We start from the raw sequence: 25,818 nt of genomic DNA, 5'->3' as shown, positions 1-25,818 counted from the left end.
GGATTCGGCTATTTCAGCCACACCCGTTGCTGACAGATGTATAAAATCGAGCACACAACCATGCAATCTCCATAGACAAACATTGGCAGTAGAATGGCCTTACAGAAGAGCTCAGTGACTTTCAACATGGCACCGTCATAGGATGCCACCTTTCCAACAAGTCAGTTTGTCAAATTTCTGCACTGCTAGAGCTGCCCAGGTCAACTGTAAGTGCTGTTATTGTGAAGTGGAAAAGTCTAGGAGCAACAACGGCTCAGCTGGGAAGTGGTAGGCCACATGAGCTCACAGAATGGGACCGCTGACCGCTGAAACACGTAAAGAACGTCTGTCCTCGGTTACACCACTCACTACTGAGTTCCAAACTGCCTCTGGAAGCAACGTCAGCACAGTAACTGTTCGTCGGGAGCTTAATGAAATGGGTTTCCATGGTCAAGCAGCCGCACACAAGCCTAAGATCACCATGCGCAATGCCAAGTGTCGGCTGGAGTGGTGTAAAGTTTGCCGCCATTGGACTCTGGAGCAGTGGAAACACGTTCTCTGGACTGATGAATCAGGCTTCCCCATCTAGCAGTCCGACGGACAAATCTGGGTTTGGCTGTAAAGTTTAGTGGAAGAGGAATAATGGATGTGCTTCCATCTTTGTGGCAACAGTTTGGGGCAGGCCCTTTCCTGTTTCAGCATGACAATGCCCCCATGCACAAAGCGAGGTCCATACAGATTTTTTTTCTTCTCGAGATCGGTGTGGAAGAACTTCACTGGCCTGTACAAAGCCCTGACCTCAACCCCATTGACCACCTTTGGGATGAATTGGAATGCTGACTGCGAGCCAGTCCTAATCACCCAACACCAGTGCCCGACCTCAGTAATGCTATTGTGGTTGAATGGAAGCAAGTCCCCGCAGCAGTGTCCAACATCTAGTGGAAAGCCTTCCCAGAAGAGTGGAGGCTGTTATAGCAGCAAAGGGGGGACCAACTCCATATGAATGCCAATGATTTTGGAATTACATGTTGGACGAGCAGGTGTCCACATACTTTTGGTCATGTAGTGTATTAGTTTACTATCACTAACCAGGTTTCCATCCAAACGTTTTATGCGAGTTAAGTAGACTACATCAACAAAATTACAGACCTGATGGAAACAGATTTTTTGGTAAACTTTCCAAATGTCCACAAAACAAAAATGCTCTTTTTCTGTCAGTAAAATGAATTATGCGAGAAATGTTATGGAAACGCTTTTATGAGCAAATATTGATATAATAACCATCATATCAAAGTAAATGGTGTCAACTATGCCTTGTGTTGTCCTCCCATTATGACGTAGTAGAGAAGGCATGGGGTTTATTAGGATACAGATGAAATAAGTTAGGATTCATTTCACAGGGTCTGATTCAGTTTGGCTTCCGTTTGACAAATACAAATATTCTTACTTTTATCCACAACAATGTCATCATGTAGCCTACCCGCCCAGCCAGCCCGAGCTGTTGGCTAGAGCGCACGAGCCAAGACCAGAGTTTGCACATACTGAATGCTATTTAACTCCAGTTTTTGTGACAAAACTATATGTTGAGTTGAAAATGGGATGGAAACACATTGAAATGTAGATTTTTATTAGATATGTTTGGTGGAAACACCACTGGTGAGGTCATTTTCATTCAGTATCTGTAGTTTAAAAATGACGTTTTTTTTATGGGGATTTTCTTTATTAAGCCAATTAAAGGTAACTCGAGCCACGATGTAGCAGGGGATGTTAAGTCATAACAAATACACTTTTTCAGCTGCCGATTATGATGATAATGTCCAAAACTGCACTGAAGTCTAACAAAACATGATGATCGATGCTTGACTGCTGTTTGACAAATAACAATACTATGTCTTAATTATTATCTCATGTAGACTCACTAGCCTACCTGCACAGCCTGCCCGCACTTTATCTGCAAACGGTTGACTAGAGCGCTTGTGCCAAGAACGGACTAGGCACATTTGCTATTTTATGCAAGTTTTTGGAGAAACTATTGGTAGAGTTGAAAATGCGATGCAAACAGATTGAACTCTAGATTTTATTCGGAACCTTCAAATTTGAAGGAAAAACAACATTTTGTGTGCACTACGTCATTACATGCTGATTTTTATTCTAAACAAGTCAGTTTAGCGGAAACACCACTGGTGGGGAAGTGCGCATATTTTCTTTATGCGGATTTTTTCAATATTATCATGAAAATCTGTCGCCAATCCGACGTACACCTAGCTAGTGTCGCGGTCTGCTCTCCCCACACACAGAAAGAAGGTGGCGCCAATATCTTAGATACACCAGGATTTCTGGGAAATCACAAGTATTATGTCACGCCTTGTCACATCTGCATATAGCACCTGCAATGGCACTAGAATCACAAAGTTTCACTTTGACATCTAGTCAGTGGGCTAAGTCTTCATCAGTGGGTAGCATACAACTAGGCCACTAAACTGAGTCAATAGCTGTATTCACTCGGTCAATTTGACTATAGATTATAGGAGGAGCCATGTGAAATATAATATATTAATATGGAAATTCCAGTTCCTACCGAGAACGAAACTGCTATCCTGAAGTTTAAAGGGAAGTAGCTTAGAACAGAAAGCATTTCCTCAGTTTCTGTTAATGGTCTGCGAAAACACACAATATCATCTTGGAATTTACCTCCACACTCACAGCTGAGTAAGTTATTAATTCCTTTACTGAATGTTGTTGTATTGTAGGTTATTCTTATTCTATCTATAGTCATGCAGCCTGCTATAACATAGTACTATTATGTTGATCTGATAGTACCTGTTTATATTTCACTTTCATGAAAAGTTCTAAGTTTCTCTGCTGTCATTTTTTTCCAATATATTTGTTATGACTTGTGGTTCAGGGGGCTTTTCCCCCACTGACTTTCTCTCTGTGTGTGTTTGTGTGTTTTGTCTGTGTGTGTTTGTGTGTTTTGTCTGTGTGTGTTTGTGTGTTTTGTCTGTGTGTGTTTGTGTGTTTGTCTGTGTGTGAATTAAGAACATGATGAAGATGACCCCACTGTTTACGTTCCTCATCCTCTCTGCAACCAAAGGTCTGTTAGAATGAGCAGGTTACAACATGTTTTAGAAGTTACACATGATGAGTATCCTGCCCTAGAAACTGCTGATAACCAACCAAAAAGACCAGTCATACAACAAACCTTTCATCGCTAATTGTTGTCCTATTGAGCACCCTATAACAATTTTAAGGTCGGTGTAAAATGTTTATTTGTACCGCATAAAATATTTGATCAAGTACATTTAGGCTACCCTACATAGTGCACTACTCTTAACCCTAGCCCAACGGGAAGCCCTGATCTAAAGTAGTGCACTATATAGGGAATAGGGTGCCATGGATACTGGTCAAATGTAGTGCACTATATAGGGAATAGGGTGCCATGGACCCTGGTCAAAAGTAGTGCCAAAGGTCTGTTAGGGAATAGGGTGCCCTCCATCCTCCACTGAGACGGTCTATCTTGGATGTTCTTCCCACAGAGCTGGTCAGAGGAGGCTGTACGTCATGTGACTCTCCTCCATCTCCATGTAAGTCGTGTGTCCAACCTCCTGTTCATGTCCGGGAGGGAGAGATGGCAGTGCTCCAGTGCCCACTGCAGACCACCATGGCAGGGCACAGGGAGGGCAACCTGACCCTGGTATGGAGCAACCACTCTGGCCCTGGGGAGCTTCAGGAGCCTGCGGTGTGGAGGTCTGAAAACACTCTCGTCATCCTGAGGGTCTCTCCCAACCAACAGGGGTCCTACTCCTGCTCTCTACTGTAAGTGTCTGTCCCAACCAACAGGGTCCTACTCCTGCTCTCTACTGTAAGTGTCTGTCCCAACCAACAGGGTCCTACTCCTGCTCTCTACTGTAAGTGTCTGTCCCAACCAACAGGGTCCTACTCCTGCTCTCTACTGTAAGTGTCTGTCCCAACCAACAGGGTCCTACTCCTGTTCTCTACTGTAAGTGTCTGTCCCAACCAACAGGGTCCTACTCCTGCTCTCTACTGTAAGTGTCTGTCCCAACCAACAGGGTCCTACTCCTGCTCTCTACTGTAAGTGTCTGTCCCAACCAACAGGGTCCTACTCCTGCTCTCTACTGTAAGTGTCTGTCCCAACCAACAGGGTCCTACTCCTGCTCTCTACTGTAAGTGTCTGTCCCAACCAACAGGGTCCTACTCCTGCTCTCTACTGTAAGTGTCTGTCCCAACCAACAGGGTCCTACTCCTGCTCTCTACTGTAAGTGTCTGTCCCAACCAACAGGGTCCTACTCCTGCTCTCTACTGTAAGTGTCTGTCCCAACCAACAGGGTCCTACTCCTGCTCTCTACTGTAAGTGTCTGTCCCAACCAACAGGGTCCTACTCCTGCTCTCTACTGTAAGTGTCTGTCCCAACCAACAGGGTCCTACTCCTGCTCTCTACTGTAAGTGTCTGTCCCAACCAACAGGGTCCTACTCCTGCTCTCTACTGTAAGTGTCTGTCCCAACCAACAGGGGTCCTACTCCTGCTCTCTACTGTAAGTGTCTGTCCCAACCAACAGGGTCCTACTCCTGCTCTCTACTGTAAGTGTCTGTCCCAACCAACAGGGTCCTACTCCTGCTCTCTACTGTAAGTGTCTGTCCCAACCAACAGGGTCCTACTCCTGCTCTCTACTGTAAGTGTCTGTCCCAACCAACAGGGTCCTACTCCTGCTCTCTACTGTAAGTGTCTGTCCCAACCAACAGGGTCCTACTCCTGCTCTCTACTGTAAGTGTCTGTCCCAACCAACAGGGTCCTACTCCTGCTCTCTACTGTAAGTGTCTGTCCCAACCAACAGGGTCCTACTCCTGCTCTCTACTGTAAGTGTCTGTCCCAACCAACAGGGGTCCTACTCCTGCTCTCTACTGTAAGTGTCTGTCCCAACCAACAGGGTCCTACTCCTGCTCTCTACTGTAAGTGTCTGTCCCAACCAACAGGGTCCTACTCCTGCTCTCTACTGTAAGTGTCTGTCCCAACCAACAGGGGTCCTACTCCTGCTCTCTACTGTAAGTGTCTGTCCCAACCAACAGGGTCCTACTCCTGCTCTCTACTGTAAGTGTCTGTCCCAACCAACAGGGTCCTACTCCTGCTCTCTACTGTAAGTGTCTGTCCCAACCAACAGGGTCCTACTCCTGCTCTCTACTGTAAGTGTCTGTCCCAACCAACAGGGGTCCTACTCCTGCTCTCTACTGTAAGTGTCTGTCCCAACCAACAGGGTCCTACTCCTGCTCTCTACTGTAAGTGTCTGTCCCAACCAACAGGGTCCTACTCCTGCTCTCTACTGTAAGTGTCTGTCCCAACCAACAGGGTCCTACTCCTGCTCTCTAGTGTAAGTGTCTGTCCCAACCAACAGGGTCCTACTCCTGCTCTCTACTGTAAGTGTCTGTCCCAACCAACAGGGTCCTACTCCTGCTCTCTACTGTAAGTGTCTGTCCCAACCAACAGGGTCCTACTCCTGCTCTCTACTGTAAGTGTCTGTCCCAACCAACAGGGTCCTACTCCTGCTCTCTACTGTAAGTGTCTGTCCCAACCAACAGGGTCCTACTCCTGCTCTCTACTGTAAGTGTCTGTCCCAACCAACAGGGTCCTACTCCTGCTCTCTACTGTAAGTGTCTGTCCCAACCAACAGGGTCCTACTCCTGCTCTCTACTGTAAGTGTCTGTCCCAACCAACAGGGTCCTACTCCTGCTCTCTACTGTAAGTGTCTGTCCCAACCAACAGGGGTCCTACTCCTGCTCTCTACTGTAAGTGTCTGTCCCAACCAACAGGGTCCTACTCCTGCTCTCTACTGTAAGTGTCTGTCCCAACCAACAGGGTCCTACTCCTGCTCTCTACTGTAAGTGTCTGTCCCAACCAACAGGGTCCTACTCCTGCTCTCTACTGTAAGTGTCTGTCCCAACCAACAGGGTCCTACTCCTGCTCTCTACTGTAAGTGTCTGTCCCAACCAACAGGGTCCTACTCCTGCTCTCTACTGTAAGTGTCTGTCCCAACCAACAGGGTCCTACTCCTGCTCTCTACTGTAAGTGTCTGTCCCAACCAACAGGGTCCTACTCCTGCTCTCTACTGTAAGTGTCTGTCCCAACCAACAGGGGTCCTACTCCTGCTCTCTACTGTAAGTGTCTGTCCCAACCAACAGGGTCCTACTCCTGCTCTCTACTGTAAGTGTCTGTCCCAACCAACAGGGTCCTACTCCTGCTCTCTACTGTAAGTGTCTGTCCCAACCAACAGGGTCCTACTCCTGCTCTCTACTGTAAGTGTCTGTCCCAACCAACAGGGGTCCTACTCCTGCTCTCTACTGTAAGTGTCTGTCCCAACCAACAGGGTCCTACTCCTGCTCTCTACTGTAAGTGTCTGTCCCAACCAACAGGGTCCTACTCCTGCTCTCTACTGTAAGTGTCTGTCCCAACCAACAGGGTCCTACTCCTGCTCTCTACTGTAAGTGTCTGTCCCAACCAACAGGGTCCTACTCCTGCTCTCTACTGTAAGTGTCTGTCCCAACCAACAGGGTCCTACTCCTGCTCTCTACTGTAAGTGTCTGTCCCAACCAACAGGGTCCTACTCCTGCTCTCTACTGTAAGTGTCTGTCCCAACCAACAGGGTCCTACTCCTGCTCTCTACTGTAAGTGTCTGTCCCAACCAACAGGGGTCCTACTCCTGCTCTCTACTGTAAGTGTCTGTCCCAACCAACAGGGTCCTACTCCTGCTCTCTACTGTAAGTGTCTGTCCCAACCAACAGGGTCCTACTCCTGCTCTCTACTGTAAGTGTCTGTCCCAACCAACAGGGGTCCTACTCCTGCTCTCTACTGTAAGTGTCTGTCCCAACCAACAGGGTCCTACTCCTGCTCTCTACTGTAAGTGTCTGTCCCAACCAACAGGGTCCTACTCCTGCTCTCTACTGTAAGTGTCTGTCCCAACCAACAGGGTCCTACTCCTGCTCTCTACTGTAAGTGTCTGTCCCAACCAACAGGGGTCCTACTCCTGCTCTCTACTGTAAGTGTCTGTCCCAACCAACAGGGTCCTACTCCTGCTCTCTACTGTAAGTGTCTGTCCCAACCAACAGGGTCCTACTCCTGCTCTCTACTGTAAGTGTCTGTCCCAACCAACAGGGTCCTACTCCTGCTCTCTAGTGTAAGTGTCTGTCCCAACCAACAGGGTCCTACTCCTGCTCTCTACTGTAAGTGTCTGTCCCAACCAACAGGGTCCTACTCCTGCTCTCTACTGTAAGTGTCTGTCCCAACCAACAGGGTCCTACTCCTGCTCTCTACTGTAAGTGTCTGTCCCAACCAACAGGGTCCTACTCCTGCTCTCTACTGTAAGTGTCTGTCCCAACCAACAGGGTCCTACTCCTGCTCTCTACTGTAAGTGTCTGTCCCAACCAACAGGGTCCTACTCCTGCTCTCTACTGTAAGTGTCTGTCCCAACCAACAGGGTCCTACTCCTGCTCTCTACTGTAAGTGTCTGTCCCAACCAACAGGGTCCTACTCCTGCTCTCTACTGTAAGTGTCTGTCCCAACCAACAGGGGTCCTACTCCTGCTCTCTACTGTAAGTGTCTGTCCCAACCAACAGGGTCCTACTCCTGCTCTCTACTGTAAGTGTCTGTCCCAACCAACAGGGTCCTACTCCTGCTCTCTACTGTAAGTGTCTGTCCCAACCAACAGGGTCCTACTCCTGCTCTCTACTGTAAGTGTCTGTCCCAACCAACAGGGTCCTACTCCTGCTCTCTACTGTAAGTGTCTGTCCCAACCAACAGGGTCCTACTCCTGCTCTCTACTGTAAGTGTCTGTCCCAACCAACAGGGTCCTACTCCTGCTCTCTACTGTAAGTGTCTGTCCCAACCAACAGGGTCCTACTCCTGCTCTCTACTGTAAGTGTCTGTCCCAACCAACAGGGGTCCTACTCCTGCTCTCTACTGTAAGTGTCTGTCCCAACCAACAGGGTCCTACTCCTGCTCTCTACTGTAAGTGTCTGTCCCAACCAACAGGGTCCTACTCCTGCTCTCTACTGTAAGTGTCTGTCCCAACCAACAGGGTCCTACTCCTGCTCTCTACTGTAAGTGTCTGTCCCAACCAACAGGGGTCCTACTCCTGCTCTCTACTGTAAGTGTCTGTCCCAACCAACAGGGTCCTACTCCTGCTCTCTACTGTAAGTGTCTGTCCCAACCAACAGGGTCCTACTCCTGCTCTCTACTGTAAGTGTCTGTCCCAACCAACAGGGTCCTACTCCTGCTCTCTACTGTAAGTGTCTGTCCCAACCAACAGGGGTCCTACTCCTGCTCTCTACTGTAAGTGTCTGTCCCAACCAACAGGGTCCTACTCCTGCTCTCTACTGTAAGTGTCTGTCCCAACCAACAGGGTCCTACTCCTGCTCTCTACTGTAAGTGTCTGTCTCTTACAAATCTAGTTGGCCTTTTATTGTCCATTTTATCAATCATACTTTTGTTCTTCAACTGTCTTCTCCTTCCCTCTGATGTATTTTATGCGTCATTCTGTTGATGCATTGATTCATTGACTGATTGAATGGTTGATGGTTTGATTGATTGATTGGTTGATTAATGGTCATATCTCTGTCTGGACTGTTGCAGCGATGCCAGTGGCCAGCCCCTGAGAACAGCGTGGTTTAACATCACAGTGTTCTCTGGCCAGTGTTACACAGATATGGATGTGTATGAATCCACTTGCTATCTGAGACAGTCCTGTGAAAAGTTAACCTGCACGTCAGACAGCATCGCACAAAACTTCACAAAACATAATTATACGTGGTACAAGGTATGACTTCTTCTTTTCTTTGCCCCCCCATCCCCCAGCAGTTGACAAAGTAGTAGTAAATATCCAGTGATGTTGAGTTTCCACTAGTTCTTCTTACTTGCCTTTGGCTAAAACTAAAGACATCTGCTTGAAGAGGTGTGTTTTCCCTCTAGCCGTTGGCAAGGTACTATTGAATACTCTGTTGATTGTGATTTTTTTTCCACTAGACCAAAAGCCACAGGGTATTTCCTGTTATTTCATGTTTTTCCCCTAGCCTGAGTGGGTGTCCTAGCTAGCATAGGGACCAGCATCAACGTTTTAGTTCACCAGTCATGGATGGTGCAGCAAAAACAACTCTCAGTTTTGTGATTAGCATCAATAGACACTGGCGTTGTATTACCTATTTATTACCAGTTGATTACCTGTTTATTAATCACATTTATTTGTAAAGTCCTTTTTACATCAGTGTGACTTTCAGTGTACTTTGTGACAAAGTGCTTATACAGAAACCCAGTCTAAAACCCCAGGAAGCAAGCAATGCACATGTAGAAGCATGGTGGCTAGGAAAAACTCCCTGTGTATTATATGTGTCTTACCTGTTATTGCCAGTTTATTACCTGTTATTACCTGTTATTGCCTGTTTATTACCTGTTATTACCTGTTATTGCCTGTTATTGCCTTTTATTGCCTGTGTATTATGTGTCTTACCTGTTATTGCCAGTTTATTACCTGTTATTGCCTGTTTATTGCTTATTATTGCCTGTTTATTACCTGCTATTGCCTGTGTATTATATGTGTCTTACCTGTGTCTTGATTAATGCATTGTAGAACTGTGACACAGAGTTACCCTCTGACTTTGGCGATGGATACCTGATGAGTGCTTCTGAAAATGACAGTGGTTACTATACCTGCACTTCATACTACACATACAACTCAAACCTCCATGATGGACAGGTGTTTACCTTGTCCAGAACCATGGAGCGGACCGTTAAAGGTAAGAAGTTACTGGACAGTACTGGATATCAGGGTTGGGATTAATTACATTTCAATTCCAGTCAAGTCAGAAAGTAAATCCAATTCCAATTTGAAATGTTTATTAATTGAAAAGAATTGAAGAGAATTAGAATTTCAGTGTACTTCCTGAATCGACTGGAATTGACCCCAACCCTGCTGTATGGTTTTGGAGCTTCTGACCTTTTGCAAAGATACCTTGAAATGTATTTGTTAGTTAAGATGTATTTCATGTTTGGTGGATCTGAACCTAGGCTATAGCGGAAAGCTATAATGCAAGAACAAGGATCTGTAACTTTTGTCCATATTGATGCTTTATTCTGATTAAAACAATTTATAGAAAGAGTTTCCTTTTAACTACATTCATGTTTGTGTTTGAGCTACAGTGATATTTCTGTTTTAACTATAGTGATATTTGGTATTAGCTACAGTGATATTTCTGTGTCAGCTACAGTGATATTTCTGTGTCAGCTACAGTGATATTTCTGTTTTAACTATAGTGATATTTCTGTGTCAGCTACAGTGATATTTCTGTCAGCTACAGTGATATTTCTGTTTTAACTATAGTGATATTTCTGTGTCAGCTACAGTGATATTTCTGTGTCAGCTACAGTGATATTTCTGTGTCAGCTACAGTGATATTTCTGTGTCAGCTACAGTGATATTTCTGTGTCAGCTACAGTGATATTTCTGTTTTAACTATAGTGATATTTCTGTGTCAGCTACAGTGATATTTCTGTGTCAGCTACAGTGATATTTCTGTTTCAGCTACAGTGATATTTCTGTGTCAGCTACAGTGATATTTCTGTTTTAACCATAGTGATATTTGGTATTAGCTACAGTGATATTTCTGTTTCAGCTACAGTGATATTTCTGTGTCAGCTACAGTGATATTTCTGTTTTAACTATAGTGATATTTGGTATTAGCTACAGTGATATTTCTGTTTCAGCTACAGTGATATTTCTGTGTCAGCTACAGTGATATTTCTGTTTTAACTATAGTGATATTTGGTATTAGCTACAGGGATATTTCTGTTTCAGCTACAGCGATATTTCTGTTTCAGCTACAGTGATATTTCTGTTTCAGCTACAGTGATATTTCTGTTTCAGCTACAGTGATATTTCTGTTTCAGCTACAGTGATATTTCTGTTTTAACCATAGTGATATTTGGTATTAGCTACAGTGATATTTCTGTGTCAGCTACAGTGATATTTCTGTTTTAACCATAGTGATATTTGTTATTAGCTACAGTGATATTTCTGTTCTAACCATAGTGATATTTGGTATTAGCTACAGTGATATTTCTGTGTCAGCTACAGTGATATTTCTGTTTCAGCTACAGTGATATTTCTGTTTCAGCTACAGTGATATTTCTGTTTTAACCATAGTGATATTTGGTATTAGCTACAGTGATATTTCTGTTTCAGCTACAGTGATATTTCTGTTTCAGCTACAGTGATATTTCTGTTTTGACTACAGTGATATTTGTGTTTTAGTAACTACAGTGATATTTGTGTTTTGACTACAGTGATATTATTGTATTGTGCAGGAAGTTCCCAGGTTATGCCAAAGATCATCAAACCTCAGGATGGGGAGGTTATTAATGTAGATATGGGTGAGTTCCTCTCTACTTATCTGTATGGGTGTCAATTAGTGTCTGAATTGTCACGTGGTCTCAACTTCTCAACTTACTGTTGCGAGGTAGAACAGCAGAATACACAAGGTGCAATTTCTAAATTGTTTTTCTATTGTTATGTCAGTCACTCAATTAGCCATGTCAGCTATCATATTTTATATTGGTAGGTTAGGCTAGTGATTAGCTATCATATTTTATATTGGTAGGTTAGGCTAGTGATTAGCTATCATATTTTATATTGGTAGGTTAGGCTAGTGGTCAGCTATCATATTTTATATTGGTAGGTTAGGCTAGTGGCCAGCTATCATATTTTATATTGGTAGGTTAGGCTAGTGATTAGCTATCATATTTTATATTGGTAGGTTAGGCTAGTGGCCAGCTATCATATTTTATATTGGTAGGTTAGGCTAGTGATTAGCTATCATATTTTATATTGGTAGGTTAGGCTAGTGGTCAGCTATCATATTTTATATTGGTAGGTTAGGCTAGTGGCCAGCTATCATATTTTATATTGGTAGGTTAGGCTAGTGGCCAGCTATCATATTTTATATTGGTAGGTTAGGCTAGTGGCCAGCTATCATATTTTATATTGGTAGGTTAGGCTAGTGGCCAGCTATCATATTTTATATTGGTAGGTTAGGCTAGTGGCCAGCTATCATATTTTATATTGGTAGGTTAGGCTAGTGGCCAGCTATCATATTTTATATTGGTAGGTTAGGCTAGTGGTCAGCTATCATATTTTATATTGGTAGGTTAGGCAAGTGGTCAGCTATCATATTTTATATTGGTAGGTTAGGCTAGTGGTCAGCTATCATATTTTATATTGGTAGGTTAGGCTAGTGGTCAGCTATCATATTTTATATTGGTAGGTTAGGCTAGTGGCCAGCTATCATATTTTATATTGGTAGGTTAGGCTAGTGGCCAGCTATCATATTTTATATTGGTAGGTTAGGCTAGTGGCCAGCTATCATATTTTATATTGGTAGGTTAGGCTAGTGGTCAGCTATCATATTTTATATTGGTAGGTTAGGCTAGTGGTCAGCTATCATATTTTATATTGGTAGGTTAGGCTAGTGGCCAGCTATCATATTTTATATTGGTAGTTTAGGCTAGTTGTCAGCTATCATATTTTATATTGGTAGGTTAGGCTAGTGGTCAGCTATCATATTTTATATTGATAGGTTAGGCTAGTGGCCAGCTATCATATTTTATATTGGTAGGTTAGGCTAGTGGCCAGCTATCATATTTTATATTGGTAGGTTAGGCTAGTGGCCAGCTATCATATTTTATATTGGTAGGTTAGGCTAGTGGTCAGCTATCATATTTTATATTGGTAGGTTAGGCTAGTGGTCAGCTATCATATTTTATATTGGTAGGTTAGGCTAGTGGCCAGCTATCATATTTTATATTGGTAGTTTAGGCTAGTTGTCAGCTATCATATTTTATATTGGTAGGTTAGGCTAGTGGTCAGCTATCATATTTTATATTGATAGGTTAGGCTAGTGGCCAGCTATCATATTTTATATTGGTAGGTTAGGCTAGTGGCCAGCTATCATATTTTATATTGGTAGGTTAGGCTAGTGGCCAGCTATCATATTTTATATTGGTAGGTTAGGCTAGTGGTCAGCTATCATATTTTATATTGGTAGGTTAGGCTAGTGGCCAGCTATCATATTTTATATTGGTAGGTTAGGCTAGTGGCCAGCTATCATATTTTATATTGGTAGGTTAGGCTCGTGGCCAGCTATCTTATCTAAACGTAGTAATCATGCTACGGAAAAATGTGTAGTATTGTAGAACATTAGCTTGCAAAATTTGTAAAATTGCACAAAATTAACTCTAAAACAAAAAAGTGCATAAAATGAGTAATAAAATTGCTAAATCTTCTGCTAAATGTGTAGAATTGTAGCAAACTAGCTTTAAAACAGCAACATCTTCTCTACACACCATGTCAAAATGTGTAAAATGTAAAACATTTATCTGCGGCCCCTCATGATGAGTTCAGATTACTTGTGGCCTCCACCCCCATCCCTGCCCTAAGTATTTTATTTGATTTATTTCACTAGGCAAGTCAGTTAAGAACAAATTCTTATTTACAATGGCGGCCTAACAAAAGGCAAAAGGACTTCTGCAGGGAAGGGGGCTGGGATTAAAAATAAAAATAAAATATACATTTAGGACAAAACACGCATCATGACAACACAACACTACATAAAGAGAGACCTAAAGACAACAACATAGCAAGGCAGCAACACATGACAACACAGCATGGTAGCAACACAACATGACAACAACATGGTAGCAACACAACTTCGTAGCAGCACAAAACATGGTACAAACATTATTGGGCACAGACAACAGCACAAAGGTAGACACAACAATACATCACGCTAAACAGCCACAACTGTCAGTAAGAGTGTCCATGATTGAGTCTTTGAATGAAGAGATTGAGATTAAACAGTCCAGTTTGATTGTTTGTTGCAGCTCGTTACAGTCGCTAGCTGCAGTGAACTGAGAAGACAAGCGACCCAGGGATGTGTGTGCTTTGGGGACCTTTAACAGAATGTGACTGGCAGAACGGGTGTTGTATGTGGAGGATGAGGGCTGCAGTATATATCTCAGATAGGGGGAAGTGATGCCTAAGAGGGTTCTATAAATAAGCATCAACCAGTGGGTCTTGCGACGGGTATACAGAGATGACCAGTTTACAGAGGAGTATAGAGTGAAGTGATGTGTTCAATAAGGAGCATTGGTGGCAAATCTGATGGCCGAATGGTACAGAACATCTAGCCGCTCGAGAGCACCCTTACCTGCCGATCTATAAATTATGTCTCCGTAATCTAGCATGGGTAGGATGGTCATCTGAATCAGGGTTAGTTTGGCAGCTGGGGTGAACGAGGAGCGATTACGATAGAGGAAACCATGTCTAGATTTAACTTTAGCCTGCAGCTTTGATATATGCTGAGAGAAGGACAGTGCACCGTCTAGCCATACTCCCAAGTACTTGTATGAGGTAACTACCTCCTGCTCTAAACCCTCTGAGGTAGTAATCACACCTGTGGGGAGAGGGGCATTCTTCTTACCAAACCACATGACCTTTGTTTTGGAGGTGTTCAGAACAAGGTTAAGGGTAGAGAAAGATTGTTGGACACTAAGAAAGCTTTGTTGTAGAGCATTTAACACAAAATCCGGGGAGGGGCCAACTGAGTATAAGACTGTATCATCTGCATATAAATGGATGAGAGAGCTTCTTACTGCCTGAGCTATGTTGTTGATGTAAATTGAGAAGAGCGTGGGGCCTAGGATTGAGCCTTGGGGTACTCCTTTGGTGACAGGGAGTGGCTGAGATTGTCTGACTTTATACACTGCACTCTTTGAGAGAGGTAGTTAGCAAAGTGTTAGTGAATGTTGTGTGTTTCCTCCAGGATCCACTGTGGTGGTGGTCTGCATGGCTGTCCTGTCCTCTGAAACTGACCTCTTACAATGGTTGGAAAACAGATCTTTTGTGGAGGAGAACCAGGAGACCCTACCAGTGTTTTATAACACTTCAGAGTGAGCATGTACACTCACTACAGAACAGACCTGGGTTCAAATACTATTTCAAATCACTTAACACAACACACTTGACTGTTTTCTCCAGAGAGAATGGCCATCACCAGGCATTGCTGGTGATCAGGCAGGTGTCAGAGGAGCAGCTGAGGAACAGATACACCTGTCAAGTGGAGTCTCCATCTAGGAACTCCAACGTCTCCATCATCTTCCAACAGAAGAGTAAGTCAAGCAGCCTCTTACATTTTTATTTGACCTTTATTTAACTAGGCAAGTCAGTTAAGAACAAATTCATATTTTCAATGACGGCCTAGGAACAGTGGGTTAACTGCCTTGTTCAGGGGCGGAATGACAGATTTGTACCTTGTCAGCTCAAGGATTTGATCTTGCAACCTTTCGGTTACTAGTCCAACACTCGAACCACTAGGCTACGCTGCCGCCCCAAGGGACATCTTAGCTTTCCAATCATTAAAAATATTACAGAGTCTGCCTTTATCAAACTCTACTGGTCATTTCACAGAACCCTCTCTTCTGCTCTTAGGTTACCATGACATTTAATCAAGAAGAGATTATTATCTATTCTGCTCTTAGGTTACCATGACATTTAATCAAGAAGAGATTATTATCTATTCTGCTCTTAGGTTACCATGACATTTAATCAAGAAGAGATTATTATCTATTCTGCTCTTAGGTTACCATGGCATTTAATCAAGAAGAGATTATTATCTATTCTGCTCTTAGGTTAACATGACATTTAATCAAGAAGAGATTATCATCACTTCTGTGTGAAATTAGGATGATTTTCTGTGATTTTTTTCTCTCTCCAGTTTCTCTTTCCACTGTACAGTAACAGCTGTTTGATATTATCAGGTTTATTTTTGTGTGTGTGTATGTGTGTGTGTGTGTGTGTGTGTGTGTGTGTGTGTGTGTGTGTGTGTGTGTGTGTGTGTGTGTGTGTGTGTGTGTGTGTGTGTGTGTGTGTGTGTGTGTGTGTGTGTGTGTGTGTGTGTGTGTGTGTGTATTTCATGTCACCCTTTAGGTCCACCCCAGTTCCACTTCCTGGTGCTGGGTATACTGGGGGTCTTTGCCGTGACGGTGGTGGTGGTGACTGTTGTCTATGTCAAGCTGAAGGTGGACATCATTCTATTTCTCAGAGATGATCTGGGTTGGCATCATCACAACGTCTCTGGTGAGAATAACACCTAACATGCCAATGTCCCATGCAAACAGTCTCGTTGTAGATCGTGTTTCACCACATGATTTGGATGAATTGTGTTAGTTTCAGATGGGATGTGTAACAACGCCTATGTCCTGTGTTATAATGCCTATCTGCTGTGTTATAATGCCTATGTGCTGTGTTCTAACTTGTCTGAATGGTGTGTTTCAGATGGGAAGCGTTACGATGCCTATGTCCTGTGTTATAATGCCTATGTGCTGTGTTATAATGCCTATGTGCTGTGTTACATTGTCTATGTGCTGTGTTCTAACTTGTCTGAATGGTGTGTTTCAGATGGGAAGCGTTACGATGCCTATGTGCTGTGTTATAATGCATATGTGCTGTGTTATAATGCCTATGTGCTGTGTTATAATGCCTATGTGCTGTGTTACATTGTCTATGTGCTGTGTTCTAACTTGTCTGAATGGTGTGTTTCAGATGGGAAGCGTTACGATGCCTATGTGCTGTGTTATAATGCATATGTGCTGTGTTATAATGCCTATGTGCTGTGTTATAATGCCTATGTGCTGTGTTACATTGTCTATGTGCTGTGTTCTAACTTGTCTGAATGGTGTGTTTCAGATGGGAAGCGTTACGATGCCTATGTGCTGTGTTATAATGCATATGTGCTGTGTTATAATGCCTATGTGCTGTGTTATAATGCCTATGTGCTGTGTTACATTGTCTATGTGCTGTGTTCTAACTTGTCTGAATGGTGTGTTTCAGATGGGAAGCGTTACGATGCCTATGTGCTGTGTTATAAGAGTGACACAGAATCAGGTGTCAGTGAGGAGGACAGGCGTCAGGTGGAGGAGGTGCTGGAAGAGGAGTATGGTTACAGCCTGTGTCTCTACGACCGTGACGTGCTCCCTGGGGAGGGTGAGTCAGTCCACTGTCCTCACATTTGTCCTCATACTGGTGTGTGTGTGTGTGTGTGTGTGTGTGTGTGTTTGTTTGTATGCACTGTTCTTGAACCTGTACCTGTTCCTGTTTCTGTTCCTTTATCTGTACCTGTTCCTGTACCATTTCCTGTTCCTGGAACTGTATCCGTTCCTGTACCTGTTCCTCTACCTTATCCTGTTCCTCTACCTCTACCTGTTTCTCTACCTCTACTTGTTCCTCCACCTGTACCTGTCCTCTACCTCTACCTGTTCCTCTACCTGTGTGCCTCTACCTCTACCTGTTCCTCTACCTGTACCTGTACCTGTACCTCTACCTGTTCCTCTACCTGTGTGCCTCTACCTGTTTCTCTACCTCTACCTGTTCCTCTACCTCTACCTGTTCCTCTACCTTATCCTGTTCCTCTACCTGTTCCTCTACCTCTACCTGTTCCTCTACCTGTTCCTCTACCTGTTTCTCTACCTCTACTTGTTCCTCTACCTCTACCTGTTCCTCTACCTCTACTTGTTCCTCTACCTCTACCTGTTCCTCTACCTCTACCTGTTGCTCTACCTCTACCTGTTCCTCTACCTCTACCTGTTCCTCTACCTGTTCCTGTTCCTCTACCTGTACCTGTTCCTCTACCTCTACCTGTTCCTCTACCTCTACCTGTGCCTCTACCTCTACTTGTTCCTCCACCTGTACCTCTACCTGTGTGCCTCTACCTCTACCTGTTCCTCTACCTGTACCTGTACCTCTACCTCTACCTGTTCCTCTACCTGTGTGCCTCTACCTGTTTCTCTACCTCTACCTGTTCCTCTACCTCTACCTGTTCCTCTACCTTATCCTGTTCCTCTACCTGTTCCTCTACCTCTACCTGTTCCTCTACCTGTTCCTCTACCTGTTCCTGTTCCTCTACCTGTACCTGTTCCTCTACCTCTACCTGTTCCTCTACCTCTACCTCTGCCTCTACCTGTACCTGGTCCTCTACCTCTACCTGTTCCTCTACCTCTACCTCTACCTGTTCCTCTACCTCTACCTCTGTCTCTACCTGTTCCTATTCCTCTACCTGTACCTGTACCTCTACCTCTACCTGTTCCTCTACCTCTACCTGTTCCTCTACCCCTACCTGTTCCTCTACCTCTACCTGTTCCTGTTCCTCTACCTGTACCTGTTCCTCTACCTGTTCCTCTACCTGTTCCTCTACCCCTACCTGTTTCTCTACCTCTACCTGTTCCTCTACCTGTTCCTGTTCCTCTACCTCTACCTGTACCTGTACCTGTTCCTCTACCTCTACCTGTGCCTCTACCTCTACCTGTTCCTCTACCTCTACCTGTTCCTCTACCTGTTCCTGTTCCTCTACCTCTACCTGTTCCTCTACCTGTTCCTCTACCTCTACCTGTGCCTCTACCTCTACCTGTTCCTCTACCTCTACCTGTTCCTCTACCTCTACCTGTTCCTCTACCTGTTCCTGTTCCTCTACCTCTACCTGTTCCTCTACCTCTACCTGTTCCTGTACCTGTTCCTCTACCTCTACCTGTTCCTGTTCCTCTACCTGTTCCTCTACCTGTTCCTCTACCTCTACCTGTTCCTGTTCCTCTACCTGTTCCTCTACCTCTACCTGTATCCGTTCCTGTTCCTGTTCTTGTTCTTGTTCCTGTATCCATCCCTGTTCTTGTTCCTGTACCTGTTCCTGTTCTTGTTCCTGTACCTGTATCCGTTCTTGTTCCTGTGCCTGTTCCTGTATCTGTTCCTGTTCTTGTTCCTGTACCTGTTCCTGTACCTGTTCCTGTTCTTGTTCCTCTACCTGTCCCTCTACCTGTTCTTGTTCCTGTCCCTCTACCTCTACCTGTTCCTCTACCTGTACCTGTATCCGTTCCTGTACCTGTTCCTGTACATGTTCCTGTTCCTGTACATGTTCTTATTCCTGTTCAGGTTACTGTTCCTGTACAGGTTCCTGTTCCTGTACCCGTTCCTGTACCTGTACCCGTTCCCATATCCATTCCCGTACCTGTTCCCGTTCCTGTACCCGTAACCATTCCCGTTCCCATTCCCATTTTTGTTCCCGGTCCTGTACCTGTTCCCGTACCCATTCCTGTACACGTTCCTGTACCTGTTCCTGTACCTGTTCCCATTCCTGTATCTGTACCTGTTCCTGTACCTGTTCCTGTTCCTGTATCTGTTCCTGTACCTATTCCTGTTCCTGTATCTGTTCCTGTACCCGTTCCTGTTCCTGTATCTGTATCAGTACAGTATGTGCTCTGTGTTTCCAGCGGTGGCTGAGGCGGTGCTGGGGTGTATAGAGCAGAGCCGGAGACTGATCCTGGTGCCCAGCAGCCTGGGGCTGAACCCAGGGCAGGACAGCCAGTATAGTCTGCTCACTGGGCTCCATGCTGCACTAGTGGAACGGCAGACATGGCTGGTCCTCATCCAGACAGAGTCAGCCCCAGACAGCCAGGTAGTTATGCCTATGGACGAGTTCTGCCTATGGACGACAGTTAGCTTTGTGAGTGTGTCCCAAATGGCACCCTATTCCCTATATAGTGTTATGGGCCCTGGTCTAAAGTAGTGCACTATAAAGGGAATAGGGTTCCATTTGGGACAATACCGTTGGTGAATGTGCGCTGTCCCTGTCAAATGAATTTCCCAAATTAACAGGTAGACCTGTAGCTGATGCCATGCTGTCTTTCAAACTAAATAAACAGATAGACCTGTAGCTGATGCCATGCTGTCTTTCAAACTAAATAAACAGATAGACCTGGAGCTGATGCCATGCTGTCTTTCAAACTAAATAAACAGATAGACCTGTAGCTGATGCCATGCTGTCTTTCAAACTAAATAAACAGATAGACCTGGAGCTGATGCCATGCTGTCTTTCAAACTAAATAAACAGATAGACCTGGAGCTGATGCCATGCTGTCTTTCAAACTAAATAAACAGATAGACCTGGAGCTGATGCCATGCTGTCTTTCATACAAAATAAACAGATAGACCTGGAGCTGATGCCATGCTGTCTTTCATACTAAATAAACAGATAGACCTGGAGCTGATGCCATGCTGTCTTTCAAACTAAATAAACAGATAGACCTGGAGCTGATGCCATGCTGTCTTTCATACTAAATAAACAGATAGACCTGTAGCTGATGCCATGCTGTCTTTCATACTAAATAAACAGATAGACCTGGAGCTGATGCCATGCTGTCTTTCATACTAAATAAACAGATAGACCTGGAGCTGATGCCATGCTGTCTTTCAAACTAAATAAACAGGTAGACCTGGAGCTGATGCCATGCTGTCTTTCAAACTAAATAAACAGATAGACCTGGAGCTGATGCCATGCTGTCTTTCAAACTAAATAAACAGATAGACCTGGAGCTGATGCCATGCTGTCTTTCATACTAAATAAACAGATAGACCTGGAGCTGATGCCATGCTGTCTTTCAAACTAAATAAACAGATAGACCTGGAGCTGATGCCATGCTGTCTTTCAAACTAAATAAACAGATAGACCTGGAGCTGATGCCATGCTGTCTTTCATACAAAATAAACAGATAGACCTGGAGCTGATGCCATGCTGTCTTTCAAACTAAATAAACAGATAGACCTGTAGCTGATGCCATGCTGTCTTTCATACTAAATAAACAGGTAGACCTGTAGCTGATGCCATGCTGTCTTTCAAACTAAATAAACAGATAGACCTGGAGCTGATGCCATGCTGTCTTTCAAACTAAATAAACAGATAGACCTGGAGCTGATGCCATGCTGTCTTTCAAACTAAATAAACAGATAGACCTGTAGCTGATGCCATGCTGTCTTTCAAACTAAATAAACAGATAGACCTGTAGCTGATGCCATGCTGTCTTTCAAACTAAATAAACAGATAGACCTGGAGCTGATGCCATGCTGTCTTTCATACTAAATAAACAGATAGACCTGGAGCTGATGCCATGCTGTCTTTCAAACTAAATAAACAGATAGACCTGTAGCTGATGCCATGCTGTCTTTCATACTAAATAAACAGGTAGACCTGTAGCTGATGCCATGCTGTCTTTCAAACTAAATAAACAGATAGACCTGGAGCTGATGCCATGCTGTCTTTCATACTAAATAAACAGATAGACCTGGAGCTGATGCCATGCTGTCTTTCAAACTAAATAAACAGATAGACCTGGAGCTGATGCCATGCTGTCTTTCAAACTAAATAAACAGATAGACCTGTAGCTGATGCCATGCTGTCTTTCAAACTAAATAAACAGATAGACCTGGAGCTGATGCCATGCTGTCTTTCAAACTAAATAAACAGATAGACCTGGAGCTGATGCCATGCTGTCTTTCAAAGTAAATAAACAGATAGACCTGGAGCTGATGCCATGCTGTCTTTCAAACTAAATAAACAGGTAGACCTGTAGCTGATGCCATGCTGTCTTTCATACTAAATAAACAGGTAGACCTGTAGCTGATGCCATGCTGTCTTTCATACTAAATAAACAGATAGACCTGGAGCTGATGCCATGCTGTCTTTCAAACTAAATAAACAGGTAGACCTGTAGCTGATGCCATGCTGTCTTTCATACTAAATAAACAGGTAGACCTGGAGCTGATGCCATGCTGTCTTTCAAACTAAATAAACAGATAGACCTGTAGCTGATGCCATGCTGTCTTTCAAACTAAATAAACAGATAGACCTGTAGCTGATGCCATGCTGTCTTTCAAACTAAATAAACAGATAGACCTGTAGCTGATGCCATGCTGTCTTTCAAACTAAATAAACAGATAGACCTGGAGCTGATGCCATGCTGTCTTTCATACTAAATAAACAGGTAGACCTGTAGCTGATGCCATGCTGTCTTTCATACTAAATAAACAGGTAGACCTGGAGCTGATGCCATGCTGTCTTTCAAACTAAATAAACAGATAGACCTGTAGCTGATGCAATGCTGTCTTTCATACTAAATAAACAGATAGACCTGTAGCTGATGCCATGCTGTCTTTCAAACTAAATAAACAGATAGACCTGTAGCTGATGCCATGCTGTCTTTCAAACTAAATAAACAGATAGACCTGTAGCTGATGCCATGCTGTCTTTCATACTAAATAAACAGATAGACCTGGAGCTGATGCCATGCTGTCTTTCATACTAAATAAACAGATAGACCTGGAGCTGATGCCATGCTGTCTTTCATACAAAATAAACAGATAGACCTGTAGCTGATGCCATGCTGTCTTTCAAACTAAATAAACAGATAGACCTGGAGCTGATGCCATGCTGTCCTTCAAACTAAATAAACAGATAGACCTGTAGCTGATGCCATGCTGTCTTTCAAACTAAATAAACAGATAGACCTGTAGCTGATGCCATGCTGTCTTTCAAACTAAATAAACAGATAGACCTGTAGCTGATGCCATGCTGTCTTTCAAACTAAATAAACAGGTAGACCTGTAGCTGATGCCATGCTGTCTTTCAAACTAAATAAACAGATAGACCTGGAGCTGATGCCATGCTGTCTTTCAAACTAAATAAACAGATAGACCTGTAGCTGATGCCATGCTGTCTTTCAAACTAAATAAACAGATAGACCTGTAGCTGATGCCATGCTGTCTTTCAAACTAAATAAACAGATAGACCTGTAGCTGATGCCATGCTGTCTTTCAAACTAAATAAACAGGTAGACCTGGAGCTGATGCCATGCTGTCTTTCTGCTTTAACTCCATTTCCTTTTAAACTGCTTCAACTCCATTTCCTTTTCAAACTGCTTCAACTCCATTTCCTTTTAAACTGCTTCAACTCCTTTTACTTTTCAAACTGCTTCAACTCCTTTTCCTTTTCAAACTGCTTCAACTCCTTTTCAAACTGCTTCAACTCCATTTCCTTGTCAAACTGCTTCAACTCCATTTCCTTTTCAAACTGCTTCAACTCCTTTTCCTTTTCAAACTGCTTCAACTCCTTTTCCTTTTCAAACTGCTTCAACTCCTCTTCAAACTGCTTCAACTCCATTTCCTCTTCAAACTGCTTCAACTCCATTTCCTTTTCAAACGGCTTCAACTCCATTTCCGTTTCTAATGGCTTCAACTCCATTTCCTTTTCAAACGGCTTCAACTCCATTTCCTTTTCAAACGGCTTCAACTCCATTCCTTTAAAACTGCTTCAACTCCATTTCCTTTAAAACGTCTTCAATTCCATTTCTTTTAAAACGGCTTCAATTCCATTTCTTTTCATTTCTTTTCAAACGGCTTCAATTCCATTTCTTTTCAAACGGCTTCAACTCCATTTCCTTTTCAAACGGCTTCAACTCCATTTCCTTTTCAAACAGCTTCAACTCCATTTCCTTTTCAAACTGCTTCAACTCCATTTTCTTTAAAACTGCTTCAACTTCTTTTCAAACTGCTTCAACTCCATTTCCTTTCCAAAGCTGACTAGAAACACTTTGTATTTTTCCACTTTTGCAATTGGTTGTGCATGTTTGTTTTCAGTGCTTTTTCGAGATTCTATTTTGTAATGAAAAGCGCTATATCAGCTAAATTAGTAATTGTATCAACCTTAACACAACACCTAGTCAAATCAAATCAAATGTATTTATATAGCCCTTCTTACATCAGCTGATATCTCAAAGTGCTGTACAGAAACCCAGCCTAAAACCCCAAACAGCAAGCAATGCAGGTGTAGAAGCACAGTGGCTAGGAAAAACTCCCTAGAAAGGCCAATACCTAGGAAGAAACCTAGAGAGGAACCAGGCTATGAGGGGTGGCCAGTCCTCTTCTGGCTGTGCCGGGTGGAGATTATAACAGCACATGGCCTAAATGTTCATAAATGACCAGCATGGTCAAATAATAATAATCATAGTAGTTGTCGAGGGTGCAACAAGTCAGTAACACAAGAGTAAGTGTCAGTTGGCTTTTTCATAGCCGATCTTTGAGAGTATCTCTACCGCTCCTGCTGTCTCTAGAGAGTTGAAAACAGCAGGTCTGGGACAGGTAGCACGTCCGGTGAATAGGTCAGGGTTCCAGCAGGTCTGGGACAGCAGGTCTGGGACAGGTAGCACGTCCGGTGAACAGGTCAGGGTTCCATAGCTGCAGGCAGAACAGTTGGAACTAGTGATCTTGTCAAGGGGTTCGGATCTCTTGGTGTAACAACTAAGGTGTTGGGTCGGCAGTTGGTGGACCTCCGTTCAAGTCCCGGTCTGGGCTACCCCCAAAAATTCACTACATTATTCTGTAAATGTTTTAGGTGGATCTGGAGCTGGACTCCCTCCCTGAGGCCCTGCGGCTGCTGGCCCAGTCAGGACACACCGTCACCTGGAGAGGCTCCCACTCCAAACCCCTCTCCTCACCCTTCTGGAAGGAGCTGCGCTACCGTATGCCTGCCAGGACCAGACGGCGCCCCCCGAAGGATGAGAGGACCATTCTGTGATTATATAGGCTCCAGGGCAGGGTTTGGGTTCAGTCAATTTACAAAGTAAACTCAAATTCAAATGAAATAATGGCATCTATTTTCAATTATTTAAAAAATAACTTCAACTTGACCCCAACCCTGCTCCGGGGTGAAATAAATGCATCTAACGTGATTAATGTGCCATTTTTACCTATAAGAGTGAAATAGTTTCAGCAACAGAATGGTGTGGGCTTATCCCAGCAACAGAATGGTGTGGGCTTATCCCAGCAACAGAATGGTGTGGGCTTACCCCAGCAACAGAATGGTGTGGGCTTACCACAGCAACAGAATGGTATGGGCTTACCCCAGCAACAGAATGGTGTGGGCTTACCCCAGCAACAGAATGGTGTGGGCTTACCACAGCAACAGAATGGTGTGGGCTTACCCCAGCAACAGAATGGTGTGGGCTTACCTCAGCAACAGAATGGTGTGGGCTTACCCCAGCAACAGAATGGTGTGGGCTTACCCCAGCAACAGAATGGTGTGGGCTTACCCCAGCAACAGAATGGTGTTGGCTTACCTCAGCAACAGAATGGTGTGGGCTTACCTCAGCAACAGAATGGTGTGGGCTTACTTACCCCAGCAACAGAATGGTGTGGGCTTACTTACCCCAGCAACAGAATGGTGTGGGCTTACCCCAGCAACAGAATGGTGTGGGCTTACCCCAGCAACAGAATGGTGTGGGCTTACCCCAGCAACAGAATGGTGTGGGCTTACCCCAGCAACAGAATGGTGTGGGCTTACCCCAGCAACAGAATGGTGTGGGCTTACCCCAGCAACAGAATGGTGTGGGCTTACCCCAGCAACAGAATGGTGTGGGCTTACTTACCCCAGCAACAGAATGGTGTGGGCTTACCTCAGCAACATAATGGTGTGGGCTTACCCCAGCAACAGAATGGTGTGGGCTTACTTACCCCAGCAACAGAATGGTGTTGGCTTTCCCCAGCAACAGAATGGTGTGGGCTTACCCCAGCAACAGAATGGTGTGGGCTTACCCCAGCAACAGAATGGTGTAGGCTTTCCCAGCAACAGAATGGTGTGGGCTTACCCCAGCAACAGAATGGTGTGGGCTTACCCCAGCAACAGAATGGTGTGGGCTTACCCCAGCCACAGAACGGTGTGGGCTTACCCCAGCAACAGCATTGTGTGGGCTTACCCCAGCAACAGAATGGTGTGGGCTTACCCCAGCAACAGAATGGTGTGGGCTTACCCCAGCAACAGAATGGTGTGGGCTTACCTCAGCAACAGAATGGTGTGGGCTTACCTCAGCAACAGAATGGTGTGGGCTTACTTACCCCAGCAACAGAATAGTGTGGG

The 25,818-nt window shown here is 44.2% G+C and overlaps 1 protein-coding gene across 1 annotated transcript; it reads left to right on the top strand.

Annotated features, from left to right (window-relative positions):
• Window positions 1-1,781: 1,781 nt before the first annotated feature.
• Window positions 1,782-25,818, top strand: LOC106594224 (interleukin-18 receptor 1). The gene is made up of 12 exons (XM_045698281.2): window positions 1,782-2,688; window positions 3,019-3,073; window positions 3,516-3,795; window positions 8,618-8,801; window positions 9,609-9,774; window positions 11,342-11,407; window positions 14,854-14,980; window positions 15,069-15,199; window positions 16,017-16,166; window positions 16,920-17,072; window positions 19,346-19,530; window positions 24,298-25,818. The coding sequence occupies exons 2-12, from the start codon at window positions 3,022-3,024 to the stop codon at window positions 24,478-24,480; spliced, it is 1,677 nt and encodes a 558-aa protein (XP_045554237.1). The 5' UTR covers window positions 1,782-2,688; window positions 3,019-3,021; the 3' UTR covers window positions 24,481-25,818.

Source organism: Salmo salar, chromosome 16 (assembly GCF_965601325.2).
Source record: "Salmo salar chromosome 16, fSalSal1, whole genome shotgun sequence".
In the NCBI taxonomy this organism is placed as follows: Eukaryota; Metazoa; Chordata; class Actinopteri; order Salmoniformes; family Salmonidae; genus Salmo; species Salmo salar.
Note: the sequence above shows the minus strand (reverse complement) of the source record. Positions and strands in the feature narration are given on the sequence as shown.

Excerpts from the sequence above, each read along its gene's own strand:
- LOC106594224 (XM_045698281.2), top strand. The coding sequence starts at position 3,022 with ATGATGAAGATGACCCCACTGTTTACGTTCCTCATCCTCTCTGCAACC. Across the intron at positions 14,981-15,068 it reads GTGTTTTATAACACTTCAGA|AGAGAATGGCCATCACCAGG; the intron begins GTGAGCATGTAC and ends TGTTTTCTCCAG. Across the intron at positions 16,167-16,919 it reads GCATCATCACAACGTCTCTG|ATGGGAAGCGTTACGATGCC; the intron begins GTGAGAATAACA and ends GGTGTGTTTCAG.